Source organism: Ictalurus furcatus, chromosome 27 (assembly GCF_023375685.1).
Source record: "Ictalurus furcatus strain D&B chromosome 27, Billie_1.0, whole genome shotgun sequence".
In the NCBI taxonomy this organism is placed as follows: Eukaryota; Metazoa; Chordata; class Actinopteri; order Siluriformes; family Ictaluridae; genus Ictalurus; species Ictalurus furcatus.
The window spans coordinates 5,490,704-5,500,871 of NC_071281.1; the positions used below are offsets into that span (position 1 = coordinate 5,490,704).

At 36.2% G+C, this 10,168-nt stretch overlaps 1 protein-coding gene across 2 annotated transcripts; it reads right to left on the reverse strand.

The window, feature by feature from the left end:
• Positions 1-801: 801 nt before the first annotated feature.
• Positions 802-9,704, reverse strand: LOC128602663 (CD59 molecule (CD59 blood group)). Of its 2 annotated transcripts, none has more exons than XM_053616589.1 (4): positions 9,600-9,704; positions 3,197-3,269; positions 1,991-2,095; positions 802-1,600 (listed from the first exon to the last, which is right to left on the reverse strand). In XM_053616589.1, the coding sequence occupies exons 2-4, from the start codon at positions 3,249-3,251 to the stop codon at positions 1,401-1,403; spliced, it is 360 nt and encodes a 119-aa protein (XP_053472564.1). In that variant the 5' UTR covers positions 3,252-3,269; positions 9,600-9,704; the 3' UTR covers positions 802-1,400. The 2 variants fall into 2 exon arrangements, with proteins under 2 accessions (XP_053472564.1, XP_053472565.1); XM_053616590.1 differs by having other exon boundaries at positions 9,639-9,690.
• Positions 9,705-10,168: the final 464 nt, after the last annotated feature.

Consider the following 10,168-nt stretch of genomic DNA (forward strand, 5'->3'; position numbering starts at 1 on the left):
AAAGAACTGTAAATGAATCTCGGTCACTCTGGGTACACACGTGTGTGTGTGTGTGTGTGTTCCTAGAGTGGTAAAAAATCTTTTTGTTTCCAAATGTTCATTGTGAGAAGGACTAAACAGAGGAGCTGTTTACAAGGTTTCAATGTGCTGCATTGTGATAAATATGTTTAAAGCTGTTGTCTATGTGAGGCATGTGTCAAAACACCAGTTTTATGCTTCGAGTTTTCGGGAATGAGTTTTTCCTCTGATATGTGAAGAAATGGTTTCAGATATTTGGTTTATATAATCAGTTTTAGTATCCAAGTGATTGAGAAATATACAGACATTAACCAGCAAATTACACTTGTGTCATAAATACTCCTTGAGTGAGTTAATGGCGTGTGTGTGTGCGAGCTTGAAATGGCCCATCACATACTAGCATCCCATCTAGGGTGTATTCATGCCTTATCCTGACCAGGATAAAGTGGTTACTTGTTATAATATTGTTATTATACATTATTATACAATACATTAATATTGTTATTAGTCCCACTACTATTATATTTTCTATATGCAAAATAATATAGAAAATATTTCCAAAGAAAATGAGTATGAAGGAATTCAGTGACGGGACAAAATCTTAAAATTTGTATAAGCAATATAGGAAGAAAAAAACAAGACTGGCAAAGAAGACAAAAAGGGAATAAGGAATAATTATGGGGAAACCATTTCCCCATATTCTAAATATACAGATTTACCAATACTAATATATATATATACATACACACACACACACAGAAGTAGACACTGAACAACAGCAGCTTGAGTTTAAAGTTGCTTCCTTTATTGGATGTACACTTATTAGTACTGGAAGACTAGTCTTGGGGCAAAAGCCCAAGTGTAAAGACTTCTGTTCAATGTAAAAGACGACTTCTCCTTAAATTTGAAGTTCCAAAACCAAAGTCCATGGTTAAGGAGAGCCCGAGTTACACTCCTCTAACAGAATAAAGCCAATAATACCATTAGTATTGAATGCTATATAAAATGGAGTCATTTTGTACAGATGTTAGTGCACATACAGTATCCAACCATGTTACCAGAATTAACTCTATAAAGTAATGAATAAACAAATTAATACATTTTAATGAGAATAAAAATAAAGTAACCTATACAATTTCACTTCCTCAGAGCAAATTTAACATCAACTGAAAATATATACCTTAAATTTAAATACCATTAATGTGAAGTATTCATTTTATTAATAATATGAATCTGTTGACATTGTGCTGTTACAAAAAAAAAAGGCGGTCTCTGTAGTTTGTCTGTTTATTTATTTTAAATCTTGAACACCTTAAAAGTAAAACACTGAGGGCTAGTATTGTTATGCATAGTATCAGAGGGCAGTATCCGAACATGTTCGATTAAATGATGCACCACCAGAACAGAGCCAGAGAAAGAAGCATGGCCATCACTGACGTCCTGGCTGTGCTCACAGATGCACCGTTACACAAGTCTTTGTCGCAGCAGTCGTGAGTGAAGCTGGCCACATGGGGAAACATGGTACTAAGGATAGTAGATTTACAGTCTGAATACCGGATACACTGCCGGTATATTTTCCCATCTGAAGCACAGTGTGAGAGAGAGAAAGTCAGAGGACAGTCTTGTGTAAAATCACGAGTTAAGCAATACATATTTCAGAACATAACGAGTAAAACGTACAGGAGAAATTACATGTTGAATGCTGCTCAAGCCAGATAAGTTTTTATAGAAAAGCTACTTCAAATAATAAAACACAAGCATAAAACAGCAACATTCTTTTAGTCAGTTCTAGCCTCACTAATGAATTTCCATGAATTCAAAGTGGAGATATGTTGAACTTTACCTTATCCATAAGTTATCACTTAGTCATCTTGAAGCATACTATAACAGCTATAAACAATACAGTAACTTCAGTTAAACTAATAACTAAAGTGTGTGTGTGTATGTGTGTGTGTGTGTGTGTGTCACACACTTCTCTCTCTCAGTATCAGGCAGCCGTCATTATGGCCACCGCAGTGAATGGTGTTATTGCATTTGCCGGTGTAGTCTACACAATTGTAGCACTTAATAGCAGAGCCTGGGGCAGAGGGAGAAAAAAAAAAAAAATTACTCATATTAGTCTATCACTATTGAATGTGTACTCTCCATAGGATTTTGTAATTTATACATAAATAGAGGAATCAATGTTTTGAGGGCCATTAGATCTTAGATTGACAGAGCGCGCTCTCTCTCTCTTTTAAAATTTCATTGAAAAAAGTGGCAGATCACACTAAATAAACAATATTGTACTATACTGTTCAATATTGTAATAAGGTATAAAAGGTGGTTTAATATCAGACCGTCATCTAACATTTGGCCTTTGACACAGATTATTGCATAGTACATTACAATACACTACAAGCTTGCCTTTTTTTTTTTTTTTAAATTCATGTTTATGTATGAGACAATAAAAATCCTCACATGCTTTTATTAATCAGTCAAGTGTACATATTGTGAGAGAAATTTATTAAGTTCTTGTATTTTTTAGGGCTGCAACTAACGATTATTTTCATAATCGATTAGTTGGCCGATTATTTTTTCAATTAATCAATTAATCGGATTGGTGGTGGACAAACTTTCAGGTTAGTAAAAAACTAATGTGTTCCATTTGAGACAATATTACCTTTCTAAAATTCATACACTAGACCAGTGGTTCTCAACCTTTTGTGAGCTCTGGACCCCTACAATATTTCGAACAATCCACAAGTACCCCCTCACTCAACAACAATTATAGGCTATATATTTAACAGTCATTGCTATATATGTTGCTTATTTTATTAATATTTAACATTAATAATATTAACATTAAAATTGAATCAAAACATTTCAAGATTTCATTTTTTACATTTTATTGTTGGTGTGACATTTAATTTGACACTCTGAATTATCCTTTGTTTATTTTATCCATCAATGTGACACTTGAGCTTCTATACCACTCATAGGTTTTTGCAAATGTTTGTAGAGTAGCGCAGCTGAGCACTCTCATTCTACTCTCATTTTCCTCTTCCTGTATGTATCGTCTGCAATAAACTCACACACCTGAGAGGATGAGTCTACTGCTGTTTGTCTAATTTCCATGACAAATCTAAGGACAAGTCTACTGGTGTTTGTCTGATTTCCACAACAATACTGTACTTACCCAGGCCAATAAAGGCCAGAACAAATACCACGCTCACTTGCACAAAAACTTTCATCCTGCACCCTGTGGTCTTCTGAAAGAGAGAGAGAGAGTGTTTCACAATGTCACCATTTGATTTTGCAGAACTCCCTGCATTATCCACAGATATTTATGTATAATTATACAACTTACAGCATATATGCCACTGAGAAATTAATTCACTGGAAAACCACTAAACCACCTCATACAGTCTCATGAAAACATAAGTACACCCCCATGGAAATTGTTGGCTTTTTTTTTTTTTTTTACATATTTGAACAAGCAAACATTTGATCATCTTTGAGACAGTGCCTATTAATGAATTAGAACTACTTGAACAAAACCACAAGGAAAATTGGCTTTTTCAATCATTTATTCAACAGAAATATCAATAGATGTGATATTCTTCTGTGGAAAAAGTAAGTACACCCTTGGCCTCAGAAGCTAGTATTGCCCCCTTTAGCAGATATAACTTCTTGTAGGCGTTTTGCATAATTGTCCCCCAGTCTCTGACATCGGCTTGCTGGAATTTTTGACCGCTCTTCCACACAATATTCTTTCAGTTGCAAGTTGTTTGAGGGTTTTCTTGCATGTACTGCCTGTTTCAAATCCCCTCCATGACATTTCAATGTTTCAAAGAGGATCAAAAGTTTACTTGTTCAAATATGTAGAAAAAAAACCCCAACAGTTTCCATGGGGTGTACTTATTTTTTTCACATGACTGTATAACCGATCAGAACAGTTCAGTACAAAGCACACCAAGGATATTACAGCTGTCGGCATTTCATTGTTACATAATAAGCAATAAACAAAATACAAATGGGAAGAAGATGAGTGTGTGTTTTTGTGCACGTAAACATCCCTTCTCACAATGTGACCTCAGGGAATGTTTGGCAGTCCTCTTATCTCATTTTGGGAGGCCTGAGTGTGAAGCGCAGAAGTGAAAATCTCATTGGATTAACAAACTTTGTGATCATATACAGTGGAAAGGCATGTTTATAATATTCACGGTATTTACTCGATTACAGTAAAAACACAGTAAATTTCTTATATACTTTTTCTACACCCAATTGGACAAGTTTTGGGCTGCGGCTGCCAAAATCTTGCTTATTTCATAGCAACTAATCAAAATTAAATTGGATAAATTTCCACAAAGAATGGCAAATGTAAGTACAGACAGTATGTCTATGATATACAGAACCATAAGATACACTGCCTGGCCAAAAAAAGGTTGCTGTTTGGATTTAAATAAGCAAATACTTAATCCTAGCCTAATGATGATAAGCCTATGATTGGATCATTATAGCAGTGATTAATACGTTTCAGCTGGCAACAATTCTTTCTAACTGATGCAGTCAGTGTGTAACTACTCATTTCTTAAACAACTATGTTGGAAGACGTATCCCGTGGTCATGAAAAACATGTTACTGTGATTCAGAAAGGGCAAATTATTGGCCTGCATCAAGCAAAGAAAACAAAAACTGTCCAACACATTATTAAAACCTGGAAGGAGTGTGGTGAACAGTTAACTTTGAGGAAGAAATGTGGTCGGAAAAATGAATGTTCAAAATCTTAATGATTATGATCTTTCTGATCTTTTATTGGTGGTCACATTGTTTAAAAAAAACAACAAAAAAAAAACAGTAGAACTCACGGCTGTGTATAATAGTGAAAGTAAGAGCATTTCCACATGTACAGTGCAACAAGAACTTAAAGGATTGGGATTGAACAGCTGTGTGGCCTAATTAGTGCGAGGCTAATCAGATAAAAACGACTTCAATTTGCTTGGGAGGAAAAGATTGGACTGTGGAGCAATGAGAAAAAGCCATGTGGTCTGAGAAGTCCAGATTTACATTCCAAATTGATGGGTGCATCGGGGGTAAGAAGGGAAGCACATGAAGTGATGCACCAATCATGCACCTCTGGAGGTAGTGTTATAATCTGGGTTCGCTTCAGTTGGTCAGGTCTAGGCTCAGCAACATTATGAAGCAATAAAATGAAGTCAGCTGAGTATCTGAATGTACTGAATGACCAGGTTATACCATCAATGGATTTTTTTCTTCACTGACAGCACGGTCATTTCTTTGGCCAGGCTATTGTGTATATTGCAAAAGAATGGGCAAGGGAAATGGGGAGAGGAGAGTGTTCATTCTATGTTTGTGCAACATGGTGAGCTGGTGTCCAAAACAAAGGCTGAAGAAAATAACTTTTGGAATTTTTGTGCTAGTTCCAGGTCTTTTGTGTGGGCTTTTGAGATGTAGTTGGGCTAGACAGTTTGCTGAAACCTGGCAACCCTGGTTAAAGATATTAGCTATACTGAGCATCGCACACTGCAACTGTCGATGGGAAGCACATTTGCTGTTTCAAACACAGTTGAAAAAAGGTATGTCTAAAACCACTCAAGACAAGCTGTGCTAAACTGTATGCTGGATGCCGTATGTACAGTACAGTATGCTGTCGACTCTCAACTGCATACTACAGGGCTACTCTAAAAATATAGTAGTCTAAATAGTAGTCTAATGTATAAGTCAAGTGCAATAGCCTATACAGTACGTTCATATGGACACCAATAATCTGATATTAACCCGATTAAGACGATACTCTGATTAAGAGACTAGCATGTAAACAGCGATTATTGATTAACTTAATCTGACTAAAGTCATACTCAAAGTAAAAACAAAATTAATTAAGACATGTGGCGTATTCCTGTTTTAGTTGCATTATCATCATTTGAGGCTATGTTGTTATTAATGTTATTAATTTCCTGCTTCACTAAAATCTCTGGCCACAAGCTGCTGCCTGGTCACTGACCACAAAAGACAGAAAGAGCTAATTACGCTATCGACTTTAAAAAGTATAAAAAACTATTTTTGATCTCAAGTCGCTGAAAACCACAGGATAATTTATTATGACCAAGCTACACCAGCAAAGTAAAATCTGCTGCATCTTGTAGATGTTGTTCTTGTTATGATGTCTTTGCTAGTCACACATCCAAGTAGGCATTACCCAATATTAAGACTTGTTATTTGGTTACTTTTAATTAGTGTTTTTATTCATGTGTCTATAATGGGGCAGTTTGTTGTAAAACTTGGTTTAATCATTTAAATGAATATTGGTTTATTTAAGTCAGGAATCTGTATTAGTATTGGACCTAAATATTCATCTTGTTTGATTGCTATTGTGTGAATAATGAAGTGCACTTCTCCTCTTTTCTCCACTTTATTAGGAACACTTGTACAATAATGTAGCAGTAGCAGGCAGATGCAGCTCAAGAGTTTCAGTTAATGTTCATATCAAACATCATAATGGAATAAAAGTGTATTTCAGTGACTTTACCCCATGGCCAAATACAGAAATGTAGCATCCAGTGTAGTCCAAATATATGTTGACTGGGGAAAACAATTGATAGAGACAAAAGGGATGGGGGACTGTCTTGCTGGGGTTTTTAACCCAAAACATATACTTCATAAGAAAAACTAGGCAGAAAATAACAACTAATACATTGCAGCAGGATACCGTCCTAAAACATGCACTAATAAAAATAACACTTTCGGCCCCTTTTCCCCTTTCTGATTACAGTCATGCCCCAAAGTATGACTTGGAATGGCAGGATTTCTACACACTAATGAAACACAGTGCAAAAGGGAATTACAATCAGTTCAAACAGAAAGTCAGTATTTAGTTCTTAAAAAGTAATATCCTGCTTGTGAAGGTGTGTTTTTAAGTGTGGCACTTTTGCATTTCAGACTATTTCACTAGAGTCATTATTTTTCACTATGGCATGGAATTTTCTTGCAACACAAATATTTATAAATGCTTTCTTGCCACATCATATGACTTCTATTTTTATTAAAGTTATTACCAACCAAAAAATAAACCTACTTAAAAATATGCAGATAAAATACCCCTTATTACTAACAAGAGTTTTTGAGGGTGAAACTATTTATTTTCAACAGTTTTTAAACAGAAAATTACAATGACAATTATATATAGCCAAAAGTTTGTGGACACCTGACCATCACACCCATATGTGGTTCTTCACCAAACTGTTGACACAAAATTGGAAGCACACAATTATATAGAATGTCTTTGTAAACTGTAGCATTACAATTTTCCTTCACTGGAAATAAGGGGCCCAAACCTGTTCCAGTATGACAATGCCCCTTTGCACAAAGCCCCAACCTCAATCCCATGGAACAGTGTTGGGATGACCTAGAATGCAGACTGCACCCCAGGCCTGACCACACTAATGCTCTTGTGGCTACATGAGCACAAATCCCCACAGCCATGCTCCAAGCGTTCTCAGAACAGTGGAAGCAAAGGTGGGGCTAAATCTGCAATGGGATGTTTGAGAAGCAAAGGTGTCCAAGAAGGTGTCCACAAACTTTTGGCCTAAGTGTATTTATATTTGACATTATTGTAAAGTCAAATGCAATGAATAAAAAAAAATATTGGATCTTCAAGTTGAATTTAATTTCAAATAAATTACACACACACACACACACACACACACACACACACACACACACACACATTACATATATATATATATATATGATGTGGATGGGGTCACCTATATCGACGCAAGTCTCATACATTATTCAATTATCCAGCAGATGACTAACCTCGGATACTATAGACATAAAGCTAAAACCTCATGAAATTTAAAAAAAGACTCTTTCAACACACAGTGCTGTTTGGCTCACTGCTCTTTGACAGTACTGTTGTGGATGAGTAATCACACTTCCTGGTGTCCATCTATATATACAGCTCTGGAAAAAATTAAGAGACCATTGCAAAATTTTCTTAAATCAGCATCTCTACATGTATGGCAGCCATTCCATTCCAGTGTCTGTTGAATTCCAACACAAGCACACTGCATTCTACTGAATGAAGTACTGATTAAGTGATCACCTGAACCAAATCTTATTTAATGAGGAAATATATATATATATATATATATATATATATATAACACTGCTGTGATCATCTTTTGCTATAGAACTAGCTGGATGACAAAGACAGTGCTAGCCTAGTAGTGCCTCAGAAGTAACTGGAATAAAAAAAATAAATATTGACCGTGCCAAAAGAATTGAAAAGTAAAGTTTTGAGTGAGGAAAAGAAGGGTTCAATTCTGGCTTTACCCGCAGAGGGATACAGTGAGCGTCGGGTTGCTTCCATCCTTAAAATTTCAAAGACAGCGGTTCAGAAGAACAAGGTCAAGCAGCAGACACTGGGGACAACAAAGCTACAAACCAGCAGAAGGCAAAAACGACTCTCCACTGACCAGGATGACTGTAAACTCATTCAAATGTCAATCAACAACCATAGGATGACATCAAGTGACCTACAAAAAGAATGGCGAATGCCAGCTGGGGTGAAGTGCATGGCAAGGACGTTTCTGAACAGGCTCCTAGGGGCAGGGCTGAAGGCATGTAAAGCTAGAAAAAAGCCCTTCATCAACGAGAAGAAAAGAAGAGCCAGGCTGATGTTCGAAAAAGACCATAAGGATTGGACCGTAGAGGACTGGAGTAAGGTCATCTTCTCTGATGAGTCCAATTTTCAGCTTTGCCCAACACCTGGTCGTCTAATGGTTAGACAGAGACCTGGAGAGGCCTACAAGCCACTGTGTCTCACACCCACTGTGACATTTGGTGGAGGATCGGTGATGATCTGGGGGTGCTTCAGCAAGGTTGGAATCAGGCAGATTTTTCTTTGTGCAATAACAAAGAAATGTATTCAAATGTAAAATATTCTATGATTTCAACACACCAGCAAAAATTAATTTTTGATAATGAAACATTTCGAAACAAAAAACCTACTGTTAATCTCTTAAATGGCCAGTTGTACCTAAAATGAAGGACATTCAGCTCATCATTAATGTTTATCCTGCTGCTGAAATTTTACGGAAAATATTCTGTTTTGAAGTAGAGCTCTGAAAATAAAATGCACTGCACATTACATGATAACTAGCTGAATGATCTAATACTTTATAGTTCCTAATAAAGTGGCCGGTGAGTGTATGTCTATATTGCGTATTTGAAATTTGAGATAAAGTGCAAAGGTTTGTTTGTTTACTAAAGTGATGATCTGCCTAACCGTTACATAATAGTTAAAGACTAACTCTGTAGAGGACGTGCTTTGGTTGAATCATCTTGTAATTGTCGCGTTTCTGTCCACCGGAAATGATGTATATTGTGTTTTGATAAATTGCAGAGAAAGAGAAATCCCACAATTATCCGCCAGCATGGTAGAGGCACTCATATCAATTTCCTTCCGCAGTTAGCAATCTACATTCTAATCTAAACTAATTAAAACAGAGAGAAGCGAAATAATTAGACGTCATTTAAAGTCTGATAGAAATCATGAAGCGTTATTAACTTACCCCTTTTATCAGATGCTCCTCAAGAACCTAATTACTCACCGCTTTCTCTCTGATCTGAGAGCTCTGTGTCTGTGATCACCAGATCCGCCAACAGCCGTCATCTGGCCACGCCTTACAGGGTTGCCAGGTCAGTGACAGATCCATCTTACAGCTATTCATCGTACACCAATGTGTCTATCGGTGTCAGATACCATTAAAGTACGGAATTACTCTATACTCTTTATTTACTTATTTTAAAAACGAGTTTAATCACTACATATACTGTCAAATAAAAGGATAAACCATGACATTAACGGAAAACTCCCGCAGATTAACAGTAAACCTGGCAACACCGGATGTCTACGCAGAGACAAATTAATAGGCTAATAACAGCTGAATGCAAATAAAGTATTACTCTACTGCTTTTAAAGTCTTAAACTATTGTTAAATATATGTGTGATTCCAAAGTTGCGTACAATTTCCATAAATATTTTTTTCCACCATGATCTTAACACTGTAAATATCTTGATCAATTCTCAATTTATGGAGAGCTCGTGAGCTTGTACCCAGCACTTCAGAATAATTATAAA

Excerpts from the sequence above, each read along its gene's own strand:
- LOC128602663 (XM_053616589.1), bottom strand. The coding sequence starts at position 3,251 with ATGAAAGTTTTTGTGCAAGTGAGCGTGGTATTTGTTCTGGCCTTTATT. Across the intron at positions 2,096-3,196 it reads TCTGGCCTTTATTGGCCTGG|GCTCTGCTATTAAGTGCTAC; the intron begins GTAAGTACAGTA and ends CCTCTGCCCCAG. Across the intron at positions 1,601-1,990 it reads CCTGATACTGAGAGAGAGAA|ATGGGAAAATATACCGGCAG; the intron begins GTGTGTGACACA and ends ACTGTGCTTCAG.